The sequence below is a fragment of the Perognathus longimembris genome, chromosome 28 (genome assembly GCF_023159225.1).
Source record: "Perognathus longimembris pacificus isolate PPM17 chromosome 28, ASM2315922v1, whole genome shotgun sequence".
Classification (NCBI taxonomy): Eukaryota; Metazoa; Chordata; class Mammalia; order Rodentia; family Heteromyidae; genus Perognathus; species Perognathus longimembris.
The window spans coordinates 76,892,182-76,918,713 of NC_063188.1; the positions used below are offsets into that span (position 1 = coordinate 76,892,182).

Genomic DNA, 26,532 nt, shown 5'->3' on the forward strand with positions numbered 1-26,532 from the left:
GGGAGCAAGAAACCTCTAGAGGTAGAAAACAAAAAGAAAAGGGAGTAGAAAGTAAAGTGGTCAGAGACAAAGATCAGTAGGCTAAATTCTTGGTAAGGCCAGGCTTCTTAAAATCTAGAAGAGCCAGGTGCCAGTGGCTCATACCTGTAATCCTAGCTACTCAAGAGGCTGAGATCTGAGAATCAAGGTTCGAAGCCAACCTTGACAGGAAATTCCATGAGATTCTCATCTCCAATTAACCACCATAAGACCAAAAGTGGCACTGTGGCTCAAGTGGTAGAGCACTGGCCTTGAATGAAAGAGCTCAGTAACAGTGCCTAGTCCCCCAACTGACAAAAAAAAATCTAGACTATTTTTCCAGGGCAAGAACCTCTCTGTGTGTCTCTGTCTGCCTTGCTCTCTGTCTCTCTGTCAAACTCTTGTCTCTGTGTCTCTCTCCCTTTCTTCATCCACCTCTTTGAAAGTTCTAGGACATCTCAAGGCCAGTTCTCTACCTCTAGAGCCACAATGCCACTTCCAGTTTTCTCACAGACTTTCCTACCCAGATTGGCTTTGAACTGAAATTCTCAGATCTCAGCCTCCAGAGTAGCTAGGATTACAGGTGTGAGCCATCAGTGCCCTGTGACAGTGTTGTTATTGTTTGTGCTTCTCCTCCAGCTTAAACTTGGGGCCTTGGTGCTGTTCCTCAGCATTTGTGCTCAAGGCTAACATTCTACTACTTCAAGCCATAGCTCTGATTCTGGCATTTTTGGTACTTAATTGGTGATAGATTCTCAAATACTTTCCTGCGCAGGCTGGCTTTGAACCAAGACCCTCAGATCTCAGCCTCCTGATTAACGATGATTACAAGGTTGAACCATCAGCACCTGGCTGCTTTTGTTGTTTGTATTTTTTTTTTTTGGCCAGTCCTGGGCCTTGGACTCAGGGCCTGAGCACTGTCCCTGGCTTCTTCCCGCTCAAGGCTAACACTCTGCCACTTGAGCCACAGCGCCGCTTCTGGCCGTTTTCTGTATATGTGGTGCTGGGGAATCGAACCTAGGGCCTCGTGTATCCGAGGCAGGCACTCTTGCCACTAGGCTATATCCCCAGCCCGTTGTTTGCATTTTTTAAGTGAAGTTACATGGCTTGCTGAAGCAGGAGGATTCAGAGATTGAGGATAGCCTGGGTAATTAGTGGCATTTGTCTAAAAATTAAAAACAAAAACAAAAAAACAACAACTAGGGATTGGAAATATAGCTCAATGGTAGAGCACTTGCCTAACATATGTTAAACTCTGCATTCAATTTCCAACACCAAACAAAGGGAAGCTTTACATTCCGTTTTAAAATCTTTATTTACATTCAAGTTTTGAAACACATTCCTTCCAAATAGTCAGCAAAACCAAATGCTCTGGAAAGGCACCTCACATTCATTCTGTGGTTTTACCTGCCCTCTGGCACACTGACCACATTCCAGTTTGAGAAGCATAGACTTGAACCCTTACAAACATACGGCAGTTATCTACCCCTTTAGTGAACCCTTTTTCTGAGTCAATATGCACAAATATGTACTTAAACCCTATTTCTAAGTCTTATCCTTTTCCTGTGATGGATTTTGTGTGTATGAACATACTCCCCCCCCCCCAATTGTTTGGGTGCTGTGGTTAGTAACAAAGAATAATTTCAGGGCTGGGAATGTGGTTTAGCAGTGGAGTGCTTGCCTAGCATGCATGAGGCCCTCGGTTGGTTCAATTTCTCAGCACCACATATATAGAAAAAGCCGGAATAGCACTGTGGTTCAAGTGGTAGAGTGAAAAGAAGCCAGGAACAGTGCTCAGGCACTTAGGCCAAGCCCCAGGACTGGCAAAAAATAATAATAATTTCATATTTTCTATTTAATTAACTCATAATTGTACATATTTATTAGGTACAGTATGATAATCTGATGTATGTATATAATCTATAGTCATCAAACTGGAATAGTTAGCATCTCTATCTCCTTAAACATTTAGCAGGTCTTTGTGTTTGGAACCTTCTAAGTCCTTTCTTCCAGGTCTCTATAAAACATATAAAAAGGGCTGGGGATATGGCCTAGTGGCAAGAGTGCTTGCCTCGCATACATGAAGCCCTGGGTTCGATTCCCCAGCACCACATATATAGAAAACGGCCAGAAGTGGCGCTGTGGCTCAAGTGGCAGAGTGCTAGCCTTGAGCAAAAAAAAGCCAGGGACAGTGCTCAGGCCCTGAGTTCAAGCCCCAGGACTGGCAAAAAAAAAAAACATATAAAAAGATGTAGCTAAGTAGTATAGCACCTGCCTAGCATAAGCCAGGCCCTTAGTTTGATCCCCATCACTACAAAAATAAATAAAACATATAACCATTTGTAGTTAATTATAGTCCCCTGTGGTGCTGTAAAACACTAGAGCTTATTCCTTCTCTCTTTGTTTTGGTACCTATTATCCAACCTCTCTTTACCCTTTTATTCCTTCCCATTCTAGGCTGTAGTGGCCATTCTTCTACTTTGAAGTTTTAAGTGGCAGCTTTAAAAATAAAATTGCATTTTATTGTTATTTTGTAAAAATAAATAAAGTATAATTTAAGCCAGGCATTGGTATCTTACACCTATAATCCTAGCTACACAGGAGGCTGAGATATGAGAATCACAGTTTGAAGCCAGCTCAGACAGAAAAGTCTATGAGACTCTTATCTCCACTTAACCAGTAAGAGGCCAAAAGTGGAGGTGTGGCTCAAGTGATAGAATGCCAGCCTTCAATGAAAAATCTAAGTGAGAGCACAGGCCCTGAGTTTAAGCTCCCTACCAGCACAAAAATTTTTAAGTAAAATGTTTAAGTAGAAATTTTAAATAAAGTTTAATAGTACAAACAGGTCTCCTTACTTCATCAGCAAAGTACATACATAGGGAGCTAGTATAGTACCTGTATACACTGGTAGACATCAGAGTGGAATAGGGAGGTGAAAATTTTTTGTTTGGTATACTTTTAATTTCAGTGAGACAGATCTAACATATAACAGAGTGGTAAGAGAAAGGAAAGGAGCTGGCGGGGTAGTGGTGGAGACAAAGTTACTTTTGCATCAAAGAACATCCTAGCTTGACAATGAAATATTGATCTGATTACAACATGGGACTATGGGAATTTTCATTTCTGGGTTTCTGTTATTTCAACCTGGAATTATCTTTTCTGGTTGCACCAGAATTTGAAATCAAGTCCTTCTGCTTGCTTGGCAAGTGCTCTATCACTTAAACCATGCCCTCAGTCCTGTTTACATTAGTTACTTGTCAGATAAGGTTTTTTCTTTTTGTCCAGGGCTAGCTTCACCATTAGTCCTTATCATACTTTCAAAAAGTATGATCTAATGTAATGCTCAAAGGAAAAGCACTTTTGATGTCTGTACGGTAAACACATTTTAAACCCACTCCATCACCCCTTATTAGAAATGACATGTTACCTGTTGGCTGTCACTGACATTTCTATTTAAATGATTAGGGAAAGATAATTAAGTTATACTGTATAACAGCAAGCTTTTTAAAAATACATATCAAAAATTGAAGATAAGCAAGGAAACAGAGCTTGTACAGAAAAGGTAGCTGACATGGGTTCTGTTTGTCAGGAGAAAATTTAATTGCTTAAATTGCATGATAAGAGAGGCATAAAATTGAATGGCTCAGAAATCATCATTAGATGTTACCTTATCTGTGCTAATGATAAGCTGGGACCAGCTATTCCACTCTGGACATTTGTATCTGTCTTCAAAGGTGACATGATCAGAGTTCCAGCAACAGTGTTCATGGTTAAACCAGAATCCACCAGTGCAGATACCTTCTTTTAAGTCTGTCATCCAATGAGCAGAGATGTCTATCAGCCCAGCTAAGGAACCTGATTTGTGGGGAAGAAACAAAGGCCAAAATGAAAGTCCATTTCTGAATCTCTGTAGTTCTTTGGCAGATTTGTCAGCAAAAATGAGGGGAAAGGAATGAAAACGGCACACATTTTCCCCTCCCATCTGCAACCTCATTCGGACTCTTAGCTTATTTGATTCTTACTCATTATCTCTCTAGTAAACACTAAGTGTACAATTTGCATATAGGAGGGACTTAAGGGAAAGCAAAAAAGGGTGGGTGCAGGGGGCTAGTAGATTTATTTTTAAGCTAAACTGATATGGTGAGGACATTGCTTTAACTGCGAATTTATGAATGCCATTCTGTAAAGACAAATTCAAGATTATTTAACTCTCCCTATATACACAACAATCAGAAAATATGGGCTCTCTGGGCTAAGCAATATTCTATGATATTTGAGATGGCTGGGGAGGAGGGCTGATGCAGCTGACGGGGCTAAATGTTAAACCTCCATAGCAGAATTTTTCTACATGGACAAGGCAACTGGCACAATGGCAAGTTCTCTTGTAAGCTAAGGGAATGATATTTATTTTTTTTAAAAAAAGCACAAACTAGGATGTTCATGGAAGGCTACAGACCTATTGAGGCCTCCTGAATCTAGAACATGAATATTTTGACTGTTTGCTTTGTTTTCCTTCTTTCCTTTTGTCTCTCTTCCTCCCTCTCCCTCTCCTCCCCCCCCCCCACCTTTCTTTCTCTCAAGCATACTGTCTCTTAGGTTTTTGGCGTAAGGCCAGCATTCTTCCACTTAAGCCACAGCAGCACTACCAGTTTTTTGTTTGTTTGTTTGGGTGGTTGATTGGAGATAAGAATCTCTGGAAGTTTTCTGGCTCAGGCTGACTTCAAACTGCTGTCTTCGGATCTCAGCCTCCAGAGTAGCTAGGATTATAAGCATGCACCACTACCTCCCCACCCGGCTTGTGATCTTCTCTTCGATATTTCTAAGAATGGGATTTTTCACAGAACATTCATCAAAGAAAATTATGACAAAATAAGCACTGGCTGTGTACAGATGTCTCACACTTGTAATCCAAGCTACTCAGATCCACCCCTGGGAGGGCTCCACACAGATGCCCCCCACCTGTCTAAGTACCTGTGTTACCTAGGAAACTGGCACACCTGGAGGCAGTTACCTCCCCCTTCTCTGAGGTTGGTCATACTCCTGCCTTCCCTATATAATCTGGCTCAACACTGTAATGGGGTCCCCCCATGGGAGGGGACCCCATTACATTTGGTGCATGGGCCAAGAAAAGTCCTTAACCACCTTCTTGTTTGGGGGAAGATGCTCGGGTGAAGAAAAGAAACCTCCAGAGGTGTAGGTGTGTATGTCTGAGCTTGGTCAACCAATCTGTGTCTGTAGGCTATCTGTGGGCCCATCTGAGTGGGCCAGTCTGCAAAGGTGCACTGGAAAGTGCACTGTCTGGAAAGGCCATCTGTGGAGCCTTCTGAGTAGGTCTGTCTGTAAGTGCACTGGGAAGTGCACTGTCTGGGGCTCCACTGGGTAGGCCAGTCTGTAAGAGTGCACTGGGAATTGTACTGTCTGGGGCCCGACTGGGTAGGCCCATCTGTAAAAGTGCAATGGAAAGCACTGAGTGGACCCATGTGAATCTGAAAGGTGCACCATCTGTACGCCTGAGACAGAGAGAAGGTGGACGCAGCGGAGCTCTGTAAGGCCAGGGCGGTCAAGGGATGTCTTGACCCCCTTCTGAAGATCCTCATAGTGGAGGGATGTGTTGGTTGTGATCTAATTTACTTACAGGAAGACATGGAACACGCGGCCTCTGCCGGTATCCAGTTCCAAACAGCCTCCCCAGGTCCCCTAGGATCAGGAGGACTGAGGGGAAGAGAGATGATCTTCAAGTAACCATTTTCTTCCAACTGAAGGTACTTAAAGATCAATTGATCTGTAAAATGCTCTAGTCAAAATTGAGCTGAGACTAGAGTCAAGTACTGGGTGGGCTGAGTCTTAGCCCAGGGAACCCCCCCCCCCCTTCCAGCTATCTTCAGCAGAAAAGTGCTTAGTGTGCTAAAATGTCTTGCTAAAACTAGCAAACCCTGGTAAATGAGGCTAGAGAATGTTAAAGTCATTTGTTAAAAGTTTTGTCTTAAATCTTGGATGGTTATTGCAAGAGTAAGATTGGCATAAATACCTCTTGCCATGGAAAAATATACAGCCGATATTTTTGGTTGGTCATTGCAAGAGTAAGACTGGCATAAATACCTCTTGCCACTGGATGATGTAAAAATGGGTGACTTTAAGTTTAAACTCAAAGGTCATCAAGTTTGGGCCTTACCAAATGTTTAAAGGATTAGTGCATTGTTTTAAACAGGAACTGTAGTTAATTGGCAGTTGAAAAGATTCTGTTACTTCTTGCCTGTATCTTTTCACAAATACCACCCCTCAAATATAACACTCATTTTTTTTGCCAGTCATGGGCCTTGAACTCAGGGCCTGAGCACTGTTCTTGGCTTCTTTTTTGCTCAAGGCTAGCCACTTGAGCCACAGCACCACTTCTGGCCATTTTCTATATATGTGGTGCTGAGGAATGGAACCCAGGGCTTCATGTATACAGGACAAGCACTCTTGCCACTAGGCCATATGCCCAGCCCCTTGAAAAGATTCTGTATCTTAAGGCCAAAGGCTGTTTACACTGTCATCAAGATATCTCATTTAGCAAAAGGCACTGAGAACTTGAAATCTGCATGGTGGCACAGGCCCTGGAGGGAGTGCACGCATGGTGGGACAGGCCCTGGGGGAAGTCCATTCATGGTGGTAGAGGGTTAGCTGACACCAAAGCAGTTCATCAAACTCTAAGAAGTCAGATGGGTATAGGCTCATTCTGTAGGATAGGCCAATGGAAGTATTTCTTCTTCCTGTCTCTTTTCCTTGCGGATGAACAATGGAAACCTGATGGTAAAAATGAATGAGTTTATTGGTATTTCTAAAACTGCCCCTTGAGAGGTACTAAGAATTGGAAAAGTTTTTAAAAATGGTTAAAATTTTATTTACCTGATGTAATTTGATTTCTGTGCTATTTTGCAATTTGGATGTATTGGGAAAAAAAGCAAAGATGCTAAGTCTGGATTCTTGTGTTTGTAATTCTGGTACTTGCAATTCTTGCATTAAGGAAAAATTGTCATTTGAGTTCAAAGGTCTTCATGCAGTAACTGGAACTGAAGAAAAAAATGGCTCTTTTAAAACAGGCAGCCTGGAGGCAAAGGGTTTCAGATTGCCTGTAAACTTCAGAGTTTTTCCAATGCAGATAAAAGCCAAAGTGTAAGTGTTAAAGCAGAGGTTAGTAAAAGGGTTTGGAAATCAAGAAAGTATTTCTAGATAAGAAAGTTGGAAGTGAAATTGTCCTAAATGATTATTCCAAAATGAGAAAAGGAAAATTATGGATACCAATATGAGTGTTTAATTGCCATTCCAGTTTGTTTATAGGTTTTTTGTAACAGTTTCCAGCAGGCCCACAGAGAACAACAGGCGATTCGTACAAGTTTGTCAGGTGTAACTTTACCCTTAATAAGTTCCAGGTAAGATCATGCTTAAAAACTACTTCTGTGTGGACCACCTTGTTGCTTTAATTGGAGTAAAGTGGCCTTTTGTAAGACTCATTGATCTGAAATCTGTGGTTCGAAGCCAGCGCAGGCAGAGAAAGGTCCCTGTGAGAGTCTTCGTCTCTAGTTGGTCAGCAGAGTGCTGGGAACAGAGTTGTGAGCTGTGTTGAGGTTCAAAGTGGCAGAGTGCTAGCCTTGAGCTGGAGAGCTGAGGGACAGCACTCAGACCCTGAGTTCAAGTCCAGCAACCATGAAAGTGGAAAAGTCACTCCTGGGACAAATGGAGCATCCAGAGGCAGTAAGCCACTGCTTGGATGGCAGAGATGGTGTCAGATCTTAGAGTCACTCGTATTTGGCCTTTCAAAAGCTAACCAGAGCCGGGAGGTCCTAGAAGAATAGTTCGTAAGCATGCCTTTCTAATGCCCATGTCTGTCTACTCTGTAACTGGGCAGGAACTTGCCGGTCATTTGTGATAGTGGGTAGTAAAGCTAAGTTTGTCAAATGGGGGGATAGTTTAAAATCCCAACCCCCTGCATCTGCTCAAAGTCCTAACTGGCAGTGAGAATTTTAAGCTGATACATCTATTCAGGAAAGGAAGCTTGTAGACATGAGATTGTGTCCTTATTGAGATCTGTTAAAGGCCTGCAAAGGTAATGTGGGCATTGTTAGGTCATCAGAGACTAGTTTCCCCAGCCAGTCAGGAAACTGCTTTTGCAAACCAGAATGTTAAAAGGCTACACTGCTTTAGCCCAAAAAGAAGTCTGTAAATGTTAAATGTAATTTCCAGTTTCCTAATGGACATCTGATTCTGCAGTCCCTTGGTAAAGTAGACTAAGGTTATAGGTTCCTGGCTAGGTAAGGTCAACGCCCCTGAGTCAGCCTGAAGAAGTTACAGAAGATGGATGATCTTCACCCATCAGCTCTCCTTTAGGATCAAGGGATCAAGGGGAAGATGAGGCAGGATAAACTAGAGGCATGGAAAACAGAGGTATAACAAGTGTACAGAGACAGTGCTTGTGAGAGATGAATACAGGCCAAGCCTTCTATGTTGGCCTAGAAAAGCCTAGCCTTATTGGAAATATCTGATTACTAAAGTTATTGCCCTGGCAAAATTACCCAAGGGCCATTGATTGCCTAAAACTGTCTTGAAATCCAGTGGGGCACCAGCCTGCAAAAGCCAGTGTACTTAAAAGGCAACCAGAAAAATATTAGAAGATTTCACTAAAGTCAGTTTCTTTAACCAGTCTACGCAGAAAGTTGCAGGCAACCCAGAAGAAGGTGTGACATTCTATTGGAGCCACTGGGAGACACTGCTGCCAGCTGCCACCACATCCCCTGCCTATCCTACTTGGGTTAAGATCAAGGACAGACTGACAGTCATCTGGAAGAATCTACATCTTCACCCTGAACTCCCCTACTGTGGTAAAAGCAGATGGGGCTCCATCAGGCGCAGCTGATTCCTGCTGGAAGGTCACTTTGGATCTGCTGAAACTCAAATTTTGGGGAGACATTCTTCCTGTGGTAACCTTCCCACTCCTCTGAGTTGACTGGCTTTATTAAGAAAATTGTAAAGCATGAGTGGCAGGCTAGAGGGTCACTCCTAGGGGATGCCTGGGGTGGGAGGTGTATCCAAGTGTATTACAGTGTGTCCAGATGGATTAGGGTGTGACCTCAGAAAAAGGAGGGAGGTAACTGCCTCCAGGTGTGCCAGTTACCTAGGTAACTGGATGGAGACTTAAACAGGTGAGAACACCTGCAGCCCTCCTGAGGGGTGGACCTCACAGATAACCTGTTTCTTTCTGGGTGCAAGCTTAAGAGAAGCAGTCCTGTGCAGTCATGTCTCATCCTTGCCCTCCCCAGCAGCCTGTGGGTGTTGTCACTTTACAGTCCAGGCAAGATTAAGCTCTCCAGAAGAGAAGTCAATGATTTGATTTTTATGTACAAGAAAAAATGGGGGGAATGTAATATGGAGGTCAGATCTGGCCAGCGCCATCATTGGCTGCTGAGGGGTGTCAGCTTGACTCCCTCTCAGATTAGTTGAAGAGAGCAGAAGCCGACTCCATCTTCACTAAGATCTCCCTGGCCCTATCCAGAGAAGTTCCCCTTTGCTGTGATAAGATTGTGTAAACTGCTTGACCACCTGAGTAGTGGAACATTCAAGGTTAAACCTGTGCCCTCCCATGAGTAGGCGTATCCACCTGCATCATGTGAGCCCCACCAAATCCGTGCGCCAAGTCTAACTAAAATGATAGGTTGGTTCAAACAGTTGCTATGAGGCAGATTGTTACTCCATTGGCCACCTGCACGTGGCAGGCTTGACCGTATGGTGTTTGCCTTTATAACCCGACCCTGAGCGTGGCCTGGGGTACGTGGCCCCAGCTCCCGAGTCTGGGCTGCGGCCATGGCCGGTCAGTATACTTTTTGCTTCCCCAATAAATCCATCTTTTTACTTGAGACTGTCTCTGAGTGGTGGACTCTTGGAGGGATGTGGGATTCCCCCCCCCCCCAGACCCCTATACATTGTGGTCCCCTCCCTGGGAGGGACCCCATTACAAACACGAGTCCCTGGCTCTCCTTTTCTCTCTTACTCTTGCTGCCTTTCTCTCTTTCCTTTTCTCTCTTTTTCCCTTCTTCCTTCCCCTCTGTCTCCCTGCATCTCCATCTTGTGTGGGCTGGCAATTTGCTTTCCCCCTAATAAACTCCTTTCTCCTGAACCATGTGGCCAGTTTCCTTTCCGGTGAACCTTACACTCAGGATACTAAGATCTGGCATCATCTGAAGTCAGCCTGGGCAGGAAAGTCTGTGGATACCCTTATATCCTCTTAACCATCAAAGGTAGAGCTGTGGCTCAAGTGGTAGAGCACTAGCCTTGAGCAAAAATGCTCTGGGACAGTGCCAAAAAAACCCCATGGAACCGAGGAACATAAACAGCACAGCAACTAAACTAACAGGGTTAAGATAGTTAAAGTACTTGAGAATCTATTCTAGCCTTCTAGTCATTCCTGTCATTCAGATGAAGCAACTCCAGCACAGAGAAGTTAAATGGCCCAGAATCATGCTTTGGGGAAATAGTAAAGACCTCATAAAATTCACAGCCCCTGACTTCCCAGACTGTTCTTGCATTCAAGCACACTGCTTCTATTGTTACTCTCCAGTACTTAAAAACAAAATACTGTGTGTCCATGAGAGAAAGAAAAATATTCACTGATCCCTTAAGTGACAAAATACTACATGAAAAACTTGAAGATATTCCACCAGGAGAGAGGCCATGTATGTGTGTTTTGGTAGGTGCTGTCTGATGCCTACTTTTGGCTACTCCTAGCTTCCAGTCTTCTTCTCTTATTGAACTTACTGACTCAATTCTGAAAATTAGCAGGGTGTTATATATAGTTTGTTCTCTGTTTCACATGTATATGTGTTTTACTTTACACAACCTTGCTGCCTTCAGTCTTGCATTCTTTTCTATTTCTACCTACCTTCTCCCAATTGTTCTTTCTTCTCTGGCTACAAATTTTTGTTTTCCCTGCTCCAAAGAATAAAATGCTGTCCCTTGTCTTTGTGACAATCTTAAGCTTTTTGTTGTTGTTGTTATTGTGCTGATTCTGGGGCTTCAACTCATAGTCTGTTAGTTTTTTTACTCAAGTCTGGCACTCTACCACTTGAGCCATACCTTCACTTCTTGCTTTTAGCTTGCTAATTGAAGATAAGAATTTCCAGGACTTTCCTACCTGGGCCGGCTTCAAATTACCATCCTCAGTTCTCAGCCTCTTGAGTAGCTAGCTAGAATTATAGGTGTGAACCACCAGCATTCCACATCATTTTAAGTTTTATTTCCTCTTCCCAGTGACTACCAGAAGTTCTACATTTCTTGCCTTCCCTTGAAATCCGGCTGCTAATATAGATCTGAGATGGGTTTTCAAGGTCATTAATATACCCCTAACTGCTAGACTGTTCAACCGTTCCTCCACCATTCTTCCTTCTCCCTGGACTCTCTAGTTTTTTTTTTTCTTTTTTGCCAGTGATAGGGCTTGAACTCAGGGCCTGGTCACTGTCCCTGAGCTTCTTTTGCTCAAGGCTAGTGCTCTATAACTTGAGCCACAGCGCCACTTCTGGCATTTTCTGTTTATGTGGCACTGAGGAATCAACCCCAGGCTTCATGCATGCTAGGCAAGCACTCTATCACTAAGCCACATTCCCAGCCCCTCAGGTGCTCTATATTTGGCATAACAAGCTGCCAGGTCCATTAGGTTAGTTCCAAACCTACCATGTTCTTCTACCTGGAATAGCCAGAGGGGTCAGAGCTCCATGACACCAATTGGCAAACAATAGCCTGAGGTCCAAATCTTGCCTATCTCCTATATTTGACAATAAAGACAACCTTGTGGCAGACAGGCTCATTTGTTTACCCGTGATCAATGGGTGCTTTGGTGTTATAGTAGCTGAGTGGAACAGGTGCTGTATAGTTCATGAACCCTAAAATATTTACTGTCTGGTTCCTTCTATAGAAATAAGTTTGCTAACCTCTTCCCTGGACATATTTTTAAACCTAGAGATGGATAAGATATTCCTGCTTTTCTCCACAGTAAAGCTGCCTTTATTTGGAGGTTTATTAAATTTGAATTTGATCAACTATGGTCAAAAATAATAATAAGGTTTTAAAAATCATGGGGCTGGGAATATGGCCTAGTGGCAAGAGTGCTTGCCTTGTATACATGAAGCCCTGGGTTTGATTCCTCAGCACCACATGTATAGAAAACCGCCAGAAGTGCCGCTGTGGCTGAAGTGGCCTAGTGCTAGCCTTGAGCAAAAAGAAGCCAGGGACAGTGCTCAGGCCCTGAGTCCAAGCCCCAGGACTGGCAAAAAAAAAAAAAATCAAAAGAAATCAAAAATAAACTTTTTAATTGTTTTCTAATTCTTTTTCTTGTGCTGGTCCTGGGCCTAACTCAGGGCCTGGGCATGCTGAACCGGAGCTATTTTTGCTGTAAGCTAATGCTCTATCCACAAAAGCCACTACTCTACTTTTGGCTTTTTGACAGTAAGATAAGAGTCTCACAGATTTTCCTGTCTGAGATGTCTTTGAATCTCAGTTCTTAGACTCAGCCTCCTGAGTACCTAGGATTACAGGCATGAGCTACCAGCACCTGGCATTTTTATTTAGTGATTTATTATCTTTTTTTTTTTTTTTTTTTTGGCCAGTCCTGGGCCTTGGACTCAGGGCCTGAGCACTGTCCCTGGCTTCTTCCCGCTCAAGGCTAGCACTCTGCCACTTGAGCCACAGCGCCGCTTCTGGCCGTTTTCTGTATATGTGGTGCTGGGGAATCGAACCTAGGGCCTCGTGTATCCGAGGCAGGCACTCTTGCCACTAGGCTATATCCCCAGCCCCGTGATTTATTATCTTTAAATAGTTGCACAAAGGCACTCCCATTCAACATGACAGTGTACTTTAAAAAAATAAACTTTTAAATTACCATGTATACATTATGGAGCTCAGTGGATAGAAAGAAGCTCATATTCAATACTGTATTATTTTTGGTTGTTTAAATTATTGTGTAATATGCTGTTTCCTCACCCTTAATTTTGTCAAAATCTGCCTCCTGAAAGTAAAAATGCCTCCCCCGCCATAAAACTAAGATTTAAAAATGTGCTTAATTGAAGTAATAAGGTAAAATTTGAGATTTGTCAAAATGTTTTGACGATGTTGGTGGTGTATGTTATGGGAAAAACGAATCATTTATCTCCAGTACAGCACTAAGCTCCATGTATCCTGAGTATGTGCAAGTTTTCCTCAATAGTGTCTCCTTATAATCACTGACCTATAGATAGGGCCTGTAGTCATTTTACAGGGTCTACTGTAGTCATTTTCTGTTCCATGGCTCATAAATGATTGTCTTTAGACAACAGCAGTAGTAGCTTTAATAACTTGGCACTGTATTAAGCGTCATACCTTGTTTAACCCTTGTACAAAACTTTCAGGATAGGTACTTTATTATTCCATTTTATGGATCAGTAAACTAAGGTCTCTAGAGCTTAGGAAGCTTGCCTAAAAGCTGGGTAATTCTACCTTCTTAGAAGGCTGAGCTTTGAGGATTGACAGTCTAAGCCAACCCAGGCAGGGAAGCCCATGAGACTCTTATCTCCAATTAACCCCAAAAAAAGCCAGAAGTGGAGCTGTGGTTCAAGTGGTAGAGCACCAGCCTTGAGCAAAAAAGCCTAGGGACAGTGTCCAGGTCGTGAGATGAAGCCTTAGGACTGTCAAAAAAAAATTCAGTTTGAGGGCTGGGAATATGGGCTAGTGGTAGAGTGCTTGCCTCTTATATATGAAGCCCTGGGTAGGATTCCTCAGCACCACATATATGGAAAAAGCCAGAAGTGGTGCTGTGGCTCAAGTGGTAGAATGCTAGCCTTGAGCAAAAAGAAGCCAGGGACAGTGCTCAGGCCCTGAGTCCCAAGCCCCAGGACTGGCAAAAAAAAATTCTATTTGAAACATCCACCAGAAGGACTCTTCTTCTAGAAAAACAATGCTAACTTCACCTTAAAACAAGCAGGACATTTCATAGCATATAAAAGGTTTTTTAGTGCATTTCATCTATTTAAGGGAGGTGATATAAGTATTTTTACCCCTTTATAGATGGGGACCCTGAGCTTCCAAAAGTCTCCCCAGTAGTTCATTTCAGGTGGAAATAAAATGACATTTCTTAGTGAATGACTCATAGGAGGGGCAAACAACAATTTTTAGAGAATTGCTTTGAATCCTAACATAGTTCCCCATACCTGATAAAAGCCCAATAAGGAGCATCAACAGCCATCCGGAAAAAGCATCACTCACACTGTGAATTAGGGCCCATGTTGACTCTTTACTCTTATTGGTAATCTAGGAGAAAATGAGAGAACATTGTTACACTCTATACACACCCTTCTTTCATCTCAAAATTTCTCAGTAGAGAAATTTAATTATAGTTGGACACTGGTTGTTCACGCCTGTAATCCTAGGTACTCAGGAGGCTAACATTTGAGGGTCACAGTTTAAAGTCTGCCCCTGCTGAGACTCTTATTTCCAGTTAAGCACCAAATAAAGCCAGAAGCAGAGCTGTAGCTCTAGTGGTAGGGTGCTAGGCTTGAGCAAAAATGCCCTGAGTTCAAGCCCCAGTACCGGCACCAAAACCAAGAAAGAAATACAACAACAAGTCATCTGGAAACAGAGTTAACTTGTCATACAATCTTTAGCTGACCCAATTTTACCAAGAACTTTGAGGTGTATTGAACGCTTACTGTTCATCTATACTACTATAATATCCACAAATACCTTATTGAAAACATCTTCATTTAGTCACGAATTCTCTGTAGTCTCAACCTGTTTTATTTGTCCCCAACCACAGCAACAGTTGATTCACAGCAAGTAGTTTGATTACTTTGTAAAGAATAAACAAACCTGGGTTTATCTGAGTGATCAAAGTGGAAGTCCAGGTTTATTACCTTGGAACTGTAGTCTAGGTCATACAAATTCTAAGACTTGATCCCACAAACTTCTTAATTGTACATTGGTCACAGATACGAAGTGATATTTGTGGTGCGTCCCTTTCATTTTCAGACATCCGTAGGTATATCCAAGGGTATAAGAAAGTGCACTGTTTTTAACCACTTAGGTCCTAGTCTTGCCAATTTAACCCTTCAGCGTCCACATTTTTGGTGCCTGTTTCTAATTTCATTGGTCAAAACAGACAAGGTTACATTTTCCCCTGTGATATTGTTTCTTTCCTGATTTTCTTATACTTAGTACATCAGGCATAGTGGCTCACACCTGTAATCCTAGCTACATGGGAAGCAGAGATAGGAGGTTTGTACTTTGAGGCTAGCTTGGACTCAAAAAACAGCCTGGGCATGGTGATACATGCCTATAATTCCTGCTCTTCAAAGGTGGAGGCAGAAGGATGGAGGTAAAGGGCAGCCTGGGCAAAACACTATCTGAAAAACAAGCTAAAGCAGATTGTCGCTCAAGTGGTACAGTGAGTGCCTAGTGAATGTGAGGTGCTAAGTTCAAACCCTATTACCACCCCTAAGAAAAAAAAGTATATGCTAAGAAATGTTTCCATGGACACTTTAATTGGTTTCAGGTTATTACTTGGCATCATTTTACTCAGATGTAACCAGTAATATGAAAAATATACCCTTGCCCATATCACAGGGGATTCACAATTTGAATAATCTGTTGATTTTGCAACTAATGATAAACTCAACCCAGAAAGGCAAAATTTCAAAACCAGCGAGAATCTCAATCTTAATTCCTACATGATTAATTGATAAGATTATATGGGTGTGCTCCAGACATCATAGAAAAAATATAGACATTACCCCTCCTGTGATAAGTAAACTCAGTGGATTTCCCACATTTCTAGAGATTAGGAAGGAATTTCTCAAAGCTTGTACCTGGGACAACCTGATTCCAGGGTTTAGGAGGTTATGAGAAACCCATTAGGAGGCAGGAAAGGCTTAAAAATGAAAAAGCAGGCCTGGTGGGGAGTGCGAGTCAGTCGTGAATACTTTACCTTGTGTGTGGCCTCAGGTTTGATCCTCAGCACCAAGTCATAGAAAGTGTGTGTGTGTGTTTGTGTGTGTGTGTGTGTGTGTGTGTGTGTGTGTGAGAGAGAGAGAGAGAGAGAGAGAGAGAGAGAGAGAGAGAGAATTAGACCTAGAGAGGGAGCTACACAGAGACAGAAAGACCTAGACTGAGAGGAAGAGAGGGGGAGAGAGATAGAGAAAGAACAAATTTACACAAAGTAGAGAGGAAGACAACCAGAGAGAAAAGTAATCTCTTGACTCCTGCTTCAACCCTTGCTTGGCTCTGAAAAGAGGAAACCAGTAATTCAAGGGTGACCCAATTCAGCAGAAACTCACTAGATACTATGTTAGAAATGAACTATTCAACTTGGGAGGGGTGGTGGAGGGAAAAATTGGGAGAAAATGAGGGAGGGGTGCCATTGTCCAAAAAGAAATATACTCATTACCTGATTAATGTAACTATAACCCCTCTGTACGTCACCTTTACAATAAAAAAGAGGATTGCAAACAAATAAACAAAGAGAATAGGGTCAGCTTAACAATTTTAAATTTGGAGTCCAATCAGAAATAGTAAGAAAGAAAACAAAACTCTGCTACTCTTGTGGCCCTAAGTGATTTCAGGTGATCACCTTCTTCTCAGTGATTAATCAGCTACTGAGAAAGTCCTGGGTGGGCAACAGAGATTTTTTTTAGTAAGTTTCCCATTGTAGCTCTTCCACGAACTAGAAAGAATGATTCCCTAATTGGCAGGATACACAGTAACAAGTTAAAAGCAAGGCTAGCCCTTAGCACAAAAGCTCAAGGACTGATCTCAGGCCCTGAGTGCAAGGCCCAGAAGAGGCAAGGGCGTGCACACGCGCACGCACACACACACACACACACACACACACACACACACACACAGAGAGAGAGAGAGAGAGAGAGAGAGAGAAACACACTAATTTAAAATAAATGTTAAAAGCAAAGGACTACTGGGTATGGAGGTTCATGCCAGTAAACTCAGCACTGGGAAGGCTGAAGCAGGAAGATTGAGAGTTCAAGGTCAGTCTGAGGATACATTAGCAAGGTCCTGCCTCAAAAAAAGAAAAAAAAGAAAAAGAGAGACAGAGACAGATTGGTTCTTTGCATACTGCTTGAAAAAGTTTTCTCAGTACTTCAAAAAGAGAGAAGTTGGGGAAGTCTCTTGCCAAATGAAAAGAACTTGTGTCACAACCTAAGCACTTTCTATTACCTATCACACTAAATTAAGGTTCTTAATCTGAATTTGATTGGTCTTGTGGTTTTTACTGTACATGAATGCATACATTTACTTGGGTTTTATGGTGTACAAGAGCTATAATCATAAAGAGTTTATCCAGTATGCATCACTGAACTCCAGGGCTAGGAGAATATTTTTTCTTTTATTCCTTTAAGAAAGCTCATTTACTTTCCTTAGTTTTAATTTTTAGCATCATAAAAAACACAAAAGGAAGATGAGAAGGAGGAAGAAACTCATCAGTGTTTATTTTGCTACCCATCCTCCAAGTTTATATCTACCTCTGTAGAGATATCTCTAAAGATTTTTTGTGCTACTTATCATGGGGAGATACTTCATCATTAAACCCATTTTTAAAAATCTAGGATAAGCTGGGGCTGGGAATGTGGCTTAGTGGAAGAATGCTTGCCTAGCATGCATGAAGCCTTGGATTTGATTCCTCAGTACTACATGAACAGAAAAGGCCAGAAGTGCCATTGTAGCTCAAGTGGTAGTGTGCCAGCCTTGAGCAAAACAAGATCAGAGACAGTGCCCAAATCCTGAGTTCAAGCCCCAGGGCTGACAAAAAAATCTAGGATAATTTTAGCTACTCAGGAGGTTGAGATTTGAGGATCGAGGTTGGAAAGCAGCCTGAGCGGGAAAGTCCATAAGACATATCTCCAGTTAACCACCGGTAAATAGGAAGTGGTACTGTGGCTCAAAATGGTAGAGCACTGGCTTTAAGCAAAAAAGCAGCTCAGGGACAGTGCCCAGGCCCCAGAGTTTAAGCCCTAGGACAGGTAAAAAAAATCTAGGATAAAAATGATACACAATGATGAAAATGAACTAAACATCTTGTGGATGGGAACAGGATGGGAATGGGATGGGAATGGAAGGGAAAAACTGAGAGAGAGCAAAGGAAGGGGTGATAGTATCAAAAAAGAAATGAATTCATAATTGTACAAATATATATACTCTTTACCTGAGTTAAGTAACTGTAACCCCTCTGTATATCACTTTTATAACGATTTAAAAATTAAGCAAAAAAGAGAAATATACTCTTTACCTGATTTATGTAACTGTAACCCATCTGTACATCACCTTTATAATATAATAAAAGCCAATGAAGGAAATAAGTTAATAATGTAATAGGGCATTATTTTTGTTAGCGATATTCATTTTTTAGTTATTGTATCAATTGATATTTATACCATTCCATAATATTTTAAAAAGTATATATTATTGTAAATAAAATTCATAATTATTAAATGTTAAGATGATATATAAGATATCTTTGTGTGTGTGTGTGTGTGCGTGCGCGTGTGCAAGAACTGGGGCTTGAGGGGGGAGGAGGGAAATGAGGAAGGAGGTAACAAATTGTACAAGAAATGTACCCACTGCCTTACATATGAAACTGTAACCCCTCTGTACATACTTTGACAATAAATAAGTAATTATTTAAAAAAACAACAACAAAAAGAACTGGGGCTTGAATGCAGGGCCTCATATTCTTGCTTAGTTTTTTTGATCAAGGCTGTTATTCTACCACTTGAGCTACAACCCTACTTCCAGCTTTTTGGTGGCTATTTGACAATAAGAGTCTCAGATATGTCTGCCTGGGCAGGCTTCGAACTGAGATCCTTAGATCTCAGACTCTTAACCAACTAGTAATTACTGGTATGAGCCATCAGCACCTGGCTGTATACAAGATACTTTTAAAAATAAAAATAAATTAAGAAAGTAGACCTCTCCATTGACAAAGAAACAAGAATGCATATCTTTAATTTCTTCCTCTGGTGTTTCCTTTTACTCTGTACCATCTTTGGTCTTACCTCTCGGTGCCTATCACGGTCTCGAGACTTCTCTCTCACCCAATCAATTGTGTTGAAATCATCATAGGTTCCTACACCAGGGATTGGTTCCTCCAAGAAATCCATGATCCTATTTGAAGAACCTATTCCTCCACCATTGTATGATTTGTCCCCTGTATTGAACAGGAAACAGATGTTAGTACTTCAGAAATTCTTAACATTTTAATACCTCCTTTCTGGGCTACATCTTAAGCCATAAAATGATTACAGTAAAGGTGTGTTCATAAAACAATTTAATAACATAGTGGGGAATTCCATCATATTCAGAAGTTTCTGTGAGTTAGGCTCAGACCATATGTCTGTAAAGATAGTGTGAATGAAAGGGAAAGATGAGAGTGACAGTACAAAGTAAGAAATGACAGGAGCTGGTGGGCAATGAGAAAGGATTTACAGAACAAAGGCAGGAAGGAGCTTGGTATTCCAGATTACAGACAAACAAAGGGGTCAAAGGTCTTTGCAGATCTATCACTTGTATGGCAGTAATTCAATCTTAGGAGGTACTTTGGGGCTGACTGGGAACTCTGAAGAAAGCAAGTTAGAGCCTCTTCAAATGTTAAATTGGCCAGAATATATACATTTTCCTCCAATAGGTAGAACACTTTAACCTCTGATATAATGGGCTGGTAGAAATGTTTTCTATATATGTCAGAAAGTAGGTTTATGACCAGAGATTTAGAGGGACAATGCTTAGCTCACTACTGAACGGACCCTGCTTGATCCTCCAACTAGAAAAAACATAATCATTTATCCATCTATCATAGTCCTTTATCTGCTTGGCTTTCAGTACTTTTATTATTATTATTATTATTATTATTATTATTATTATTTTGCCAGTCTTGGGGCTTGGGACTCAGGACCTAGGCACTGTGCCTGAGCTTTTTGCTCAAGACTAGCACTCTTACCTCTTAAGCCAAGCACCACTTCTGGCCTTTTCTGTTTATGTGGTGCTGAGGAATCGAACCAAGGGCTTGGTGCATGCTAGGCAAGCACTCTACCACTAAGCCACATTCCCAGCCCCGTCTGTTACCATTATTTATGCACATGCTTTTCCTTTCTTTCTTCCTTCTTTCCTTCCTTCCCCTCCTCTCTCTCTCTCTCTCTCTCTCTCTCTCTCTCTCTCTCTCTCTCTCTCTGTTTCTTGTGATGCTAGGGATAGATCCCAGGGCCTTGCACATGATGCCACTGAGAATATCCCCAGTTCCTTTATCTTCTTTTCTGGACTAGAAGCTTTCTGCTAGTAGCCATATATCTGATTCATCATTGCCTTCTCCAGTGTATTAGCACATACCTTGAGAGTCAAGACATAGCAGCTGAACCCAAACGTGTTTGATGGATGGCAAGGATGAGGCAGAACCATTTAAACTAAGCAGTTGTACTCACACATGGTAAAAGTACTGCTTCACAAACTTATTCAAAATATTGCAGCCACATCATCAGATGGCACAGTATTTTACTATTAAACATAAAATTTTAAACAGTCTTGAGGAATCCATGCAGATACACACAAGTGGGGGAGGGGCTGTGGGAGGGGGGAGAACGCATGGTAATGCCATCATTTCATTCACCCAGCCAAAGCTCACATTTGCAGCACCAGCCTTGGCTAGGGACAAGGCTTTATCCAGACTGTTTGGTAATGAATCCTTCTGCAGAGAAGGCCCAAGTGGGCCTCAGCTGACCTCTTCTCCCTCATCTGCATTCCTGCCTTCACTATAAATTCCTACCAGACAACTTCGGAATTCTCACAGGATAAGTTTGAATGAACACACCAAGCTGTCTGTGGCTTATCAATTCGAAGTCTTCTAATGCCTGATTCAGCATACTTTTCCCAAGCAATGTACACATTTGAAAAGAAAAGCTCAGCAGAGTCCCAACCATCTGGAGGGTAGGGGTGGGTCAGGGAGGCGGCAGGGAGGAGGTAAATAAGTTAATCTTAAAACCCGAAACCAAAGTCCTTTCCATATCTTCACTGGTACCTGGCTGTAAAATGGATGTTTGCTGAATCACTAGCCCAGCATTTCCTAGCAGTGTCATACTGATCAGTGTCATACTGATAAAGATAAAAGCTGGTATGCTGTTTGGGAGCTTGGAGGGGAAAAGCCAGCTAGGAAATAGGGGCAGAAAGAGAATAGAGTATGGGGGGTGGGGGGAAGCAGAGGAGACCAAGCTGTTTCAATTCTCAAGTCAAATGCTGACAAGAAATACCAGACACCAAACAAGCAGACATTGACTCTTTAAGGCACGTTAATGCTTCCATTGAACCTGCTCTGGTTTAAGAGTGCTGCTTTCTAGAAGAAGAAAAACACAGCATTTTGTGAAACTAATTTTTTAAAGCATCAGATAGCTATCTAGCATTACACTATTATATGAAATGAGGCCCCCAGCTTAAAGGCAAAAGGAAGATCTGTCACAGCGTCCGACAGGAAAGAAAGAATCCTATTACATCACTAGGTAATATGAGCACTGCATCCTCCTCCTTTGTCGTGGGTCTCCTGTTAGAGACGCAGTCGTCTCCTCTAAAAGGCAGGCAGTGATTAGAATCCTGCCACACACTGTGATTTTCCAGATCCCTTGCTCCCGGGGACAAGCTTCAGTCCTGGGTCAAGGCTCAAGTCTGCTTACCTTCAATCACAGTTTTCTTTCTGCCTCAAGGAAGAAATAACCTTGGCGGCTCGCATTTGGTCATTTAGGTTGAGGCGCTTTTACAGAAGGAATCTCCGCAACTGGGGCGTTTTAGAAAAGCACTTGCTGCATTCTCTGCTTTGCACTGCAACAAAAGCTACCTAAAGAACCACCAGCGCTCCTGGGCGGGCGCGCGGTCAGGGTGTGATGTCACTGGTGGGGATCACGTGACCAGACCCTTGGACCAGCCTTGGAGAAAGGAAGATTTTTAACAAGCAACAGAAGCCTTAAAGATGTAGACTCGTGGAAACAAATGTCATCAAAGCAGTGGGAAGGGAGTAGTTGGGTCAGCTCAAAAAAAAAAAAATCTAGACAAGTTTTACTCTTCATACTCCATGTACTAGAAAGTCCCAGAAGGCAAAAGAGAAATGTCCAAAAACATTTAAAGCTATAGAAGTGGTAAATTAAAAAAGGGAGGAAAATATAGAAAAGGGTTTTTGTTTTTGTTTTGCTAGTCTTAGGGCTTAAACTCTGGTCTGGGGCACTGCTGTCTCTGAGCTTTTGTGCTCTTACCATGTGAGCCACAGCACTACTGGATTTTTGTGGATAATTGGAGAGAAGAGTCTCATGGACTTTCCTGCCATGGCTGGCTTTGAACAGAGACCCTCATATCTCAGCTTCCTGTGTAGCTAGGATAGAGGTGTGAGCCACTGGTACCCAGCAGAAAAAGGCTTTTTAAAAAATGCACTGAATAATAATAATCGTGAGTAAAATCTCATAAACATAAAGCCAAGTGAAAGATGCCAGACAGAAAGAGACACAATGTTAGGATTCTATGCCCCTATGTTCAAATACCAGCAAATACAAATGATAACATTTTAGGATACAAATATTTACATTTTAAAGGAAAAGATGACAAAATAAACACAGGAGCCTCTCAGAAAAGGGTTTTTTTTTTTTAACTGTCTGGCAAGAGCACATGATAAGGATAGGATGTCTGGAACACTGGTCATTTTACTTCATCTGCATTTTAGTCACCTGAGTGATCATCTTATAATTATTAAAGTGGTCACATATGTTTTATGTTTCATTTTCTATGTACATATTATCATTAGAGAAAAAAATGAAGCCAGGCATGTTGGCATACACCTGTAAGTCTCAACTACTTGGGAAGCTGAGACAGAGAAATCACTTGAGCCCAGGAGTTCTGGACCAGCCAGACAACATAGCAAGAACTTGTCTAATCAAGTTATTTGGGGGTTGGGGGTTACCTCAAATATACAAGGAATGCTTGGTATGTGAGAAGCCTTGGGTTCAATCCCCAGCACCTTGCTAAATAAAGTAAAGAAATGTAAGGCTGGGGATATAGTTTGATGGTAAGAATGTTTGTCCAGCATATACAAGGCCCCATTCAAAGCCTTCCCAGGAGACAGGAAGGGAAGGGGAGGGGAAGAGAATGGAAGGGAGAGGGAGGAAGGGGAGGAGAAGGGAAAGTAGAGAAGGAGAGGGAGGGGGAGAGAAGGGAGGGGAGGGAGAAATTGAAGGAAGGAGGTATCATGGGAGAGAGGGAGGGAATTCATTGCATATGAATTTACCATGCAAAGTCTGTTCTTTAATAGTACTTAGTTATTCAGAGTACAACCAAGAAAATGAGTTGTCTCTGTAGCAGTGCTCTCCTCAGAAAGCAATACTCTGATGATACTCATTAATCCAACCTGGATGAAGGTGGTTATTACAACCCTGACAATGTAAATTCACCATTACATTTACATTATCTGAAAGGCTTTCTCTTCTCTGGCTCTGTTCTGAAGGCTATTTTTAAGCAGGTCTTAATTAATTGTGCAATAAGGCCAGTCCAGTAAAGAAGAATAAAATTGTCATCTCCCAACTACCTAAGTGAATCAGCAGGACAGGACAGCCACTGTTAAACATTAATCCTTTTGTAGTGTGCTCCAATAATCAGATCCTACTTGCAGGGCTTTGAAATGTTATTACTTTGTTCTGTTCTTAAGGCCAGATACATCCTGAAATGCCAATACAACAAAACCTTACAAAGTGGGAACATTACAAGAAATCTATACACCTTTATTCTGTTGTAAGTATGTCACTCTCTTTGTGAACTAAAATTAATACGAAAGTGAATCATGCCCAGACCTGACAGGATTCTTTTGAAGTCACTCATTATTAAGCAGAATTCTATCTATAAAATCTAAACTCCACTACAGAATTCACTTACATTATCAAGTTAGACTGAGGTTATTAGAATATTTCACATGCTAGAAGATACAGTATTTTAGAAGCCATTTAAGCAAAGGTGCTACATTTGTTGGTACTTTGAAAATGAATAGTTTTAAACTGAGCTCCAGTGGCTCATACCTGTAGTCCTAGCTACTCAGGAGGCTGAGATCTAAGCTGTTCAAAGCCATCTAGGGCAAGAAAGTCCTTGAGACTCTTATCTTCAATAAACTACTCAGAAGAGCCAGAAGTGGCACTGTGGCTCAAGTGGTAGAGCTCTAGCATTGAGTCAAAGAAGCTCAGGGAATTAGGGCCTGAGTTCAAGCCCTAGGAAGGGTGGTGGTGGGGGTAGTACATAGTTCTAGCCAGGAACTGGCAGCTTACTCCTATAATCCTAGCTACCCAGGAGGCTGAGATCTGAGGATCATGGTTAACTAAAACGCCAGAAATGGATCTGTGGTTCAAGTGGTAGAACATCAACTTTTAGCAAAAAAAACAAACTAACAAACTAAGGACAGAACCCAAGCCCTGCGTTCAAGTCAAGTCCCAGTACTGGCACAAAATAATATATAGTTCTATAGCGTTCACAAAAGTTTTAGGGGAGAGACTTTCTTTATTCCGTGTAACGCTACTTCCTTTGAGTACCATGTAGCTTTCATGTAAAACTGATATTTAATTATAATTTAGATTCAGAAATAATGAGTCACCATAAATATTCAGAATCTAACATGCTACATTTATTTTACTTTCTACTCTACATTTCTTTCTCTGCCAAATTTGTAATTTCTAACATATGTTCATTATACAGTCTACTCAGCATAAGTTGTTGATATTATTGTGAAAATAAGATAAAATGCTTACTAATTTTTAAAGCATTCAAAGATAACACAATAGTGTTAATATTTGGGGAGGAGCAGAGTGAGTTGTGTTTCTGAAATTCAGATTGGATCAGATCATTCCTAGTTTCCAGTTGTGAGTAGCTACTAAAGAGATGTTTTGAAAACTTTCAGCATGTGAAGGACCTTTAAGGGGCTTAACACAAGCATGGGCAGGGTTTTAAACATACTCAACATAGTCTGAGTAAGGGTGGCTCATGCTTATAATCCTAGCTACTCAGGAGGCTGAGATCTGAGGATTGTAGTTTAAAGCCTGCTGTGACAGGAAAGTCCATGAGAATCTCATCTCCAGTTATCCAGCAAAAAACTGGAAGTGGAGCTATGGCTCAAGTGGTAGAGCAACAGCCTTGAGCAAAAACATTAAGAGACATTGTCCAGGCCTTGAGATTCAGGACTGTCACAAAAAAATTGTCACAGTTTTTAGAACAGGAAAAATAAAAATAAATGATTTAAAATGTATAAAAGAATCATAAGAAAATTAGAAAAAACAAATTAAAATAAAATTTTTATGATAACAATGCTGCTATTTGTTTAGGTTTTGTCAATGATAAGGATGAAATAGTTCTTACTGTTTCAAACTTGACTTGACAAATAGCTTACGTTGGCCACAATCCATATCAGATTGTTTTCTTTTCTTAACATTTTTTAAACTTAGTAGGAAAGAGTAAATTCATAAAAGAAAAAAACCCTCAGTGCTCAAAAAAAGAAAAACCCAGCAGCTTAGTACAAACAAAGCAACAAAATGTAGAAGGCTTTTCAAAACTCAGAGTATTGAGAGTTAAGCTTCTATTGTATAAATGTCCTGCCAGGGAAAGTAGAGTAAAATTAAAAAAGAACCTAAATGTCACATTGGGATAGTACCTGACTTAAGATTTTTGGTTCAAATAATTTTTTTAAAGTAAATCTGAATCTCAATCTTTGAAAGGCACTGTGAACATAACACATAAAATAATTTAATGCTGTCACAGGAAAATGATTCAAGTTAAAGTACAATTAGTTCTTAAGTGATAGAAGAAAAACCCTAAAAAGACTAATTTGCATTGCCTGTGTCCAGGAAAAACCCAAAGTAAACCACCAGGGGAAAAAGAAGAGTCAATATTGAAACAGCTTCCCTTGTAGGTTATACTTAGGTCCGAAGACTTAAAAATGGTCCTTTACAAACATGCTGCTTCAGTGAAGAAGCATATACATGAATGCATTTGAAACTATTTCTTGTTAAGGAAAGCCACTTTCTAATTTTCATTCTTAAAAATAAAACTAAAAAATACCCACCTGTAATGTTTCAAACTGGAAAACAAATCCTGATGTGGGAATAATGTTTATTTCAACCTCTAAACCAATAAACCATTAGAAATTTACCTGGGGGACAGAACAGTAACTGATTAAGTGAACCAGTTAAACACTAACAAAAACACAAGGAGAAAGAGGAGAGAAAGTAACGTAGTGTATAAACCTTGATATCACAGCTGTGGGAATATTCATTTGTGGCCAATGGTCTAGAGAAATAAATAACCACTAAAAAAGTGGATCCAGGCTATTGGTATATATCATAGGACTTGGAAACTTTTAAAACTATATTTCAGTTTTTATAGGTAGTATTACATTTTTGCAAGGCTAGAATCACATCTACAAAAAAAAAAAAAAAAACAAATCCAAAGCCAGACACT

At 41.2% G+C, this 26,532-nt stretch overlaps 1 protein-coding gene across 2 annotated transcripts in view; it reads right to left on the minus strand.

The window, feature by feature from the left end:
• Positions 1 to 26,532, minus strand: part of Clcn5 (chloride voltage-gated channel 5) — a 190,332-nt gene that overhangs the window by 21,131 nt on the left and 142,669 nt on the right. The window contains exons 1-4 of one of the 2 annotated variants that reach the window (XM_048336821.1): positions 21,735 to 21,942; positions 19,077 to 19,228; positions 14,226 to 14,325; positions 3,686 to 3,873 (exon numbers count right to left, since the gene is read on the minus strand). In XM_048336821.1, coding sequence (XP_048192778.1) covers positions 3,686 to 3,873; positions 14,226 to 14,325; positions 19,077 to 19,181 — 393 coding nt within the window. In that variant the 5' untranslated portion in view covers positions 19,182 to 19,228; positions 21,735 to 21,942. Of the gene's footprint in view, positions 1 to 3,685; positions 3,874 to 14,225; positions 14,326 to 19,076; positions 19,229 to 21,734; positions 21,943 to 26,532 lie in introns of those variants that run through there. The other variant, XM_048336819.1, reaches the window with a different exon arrangement.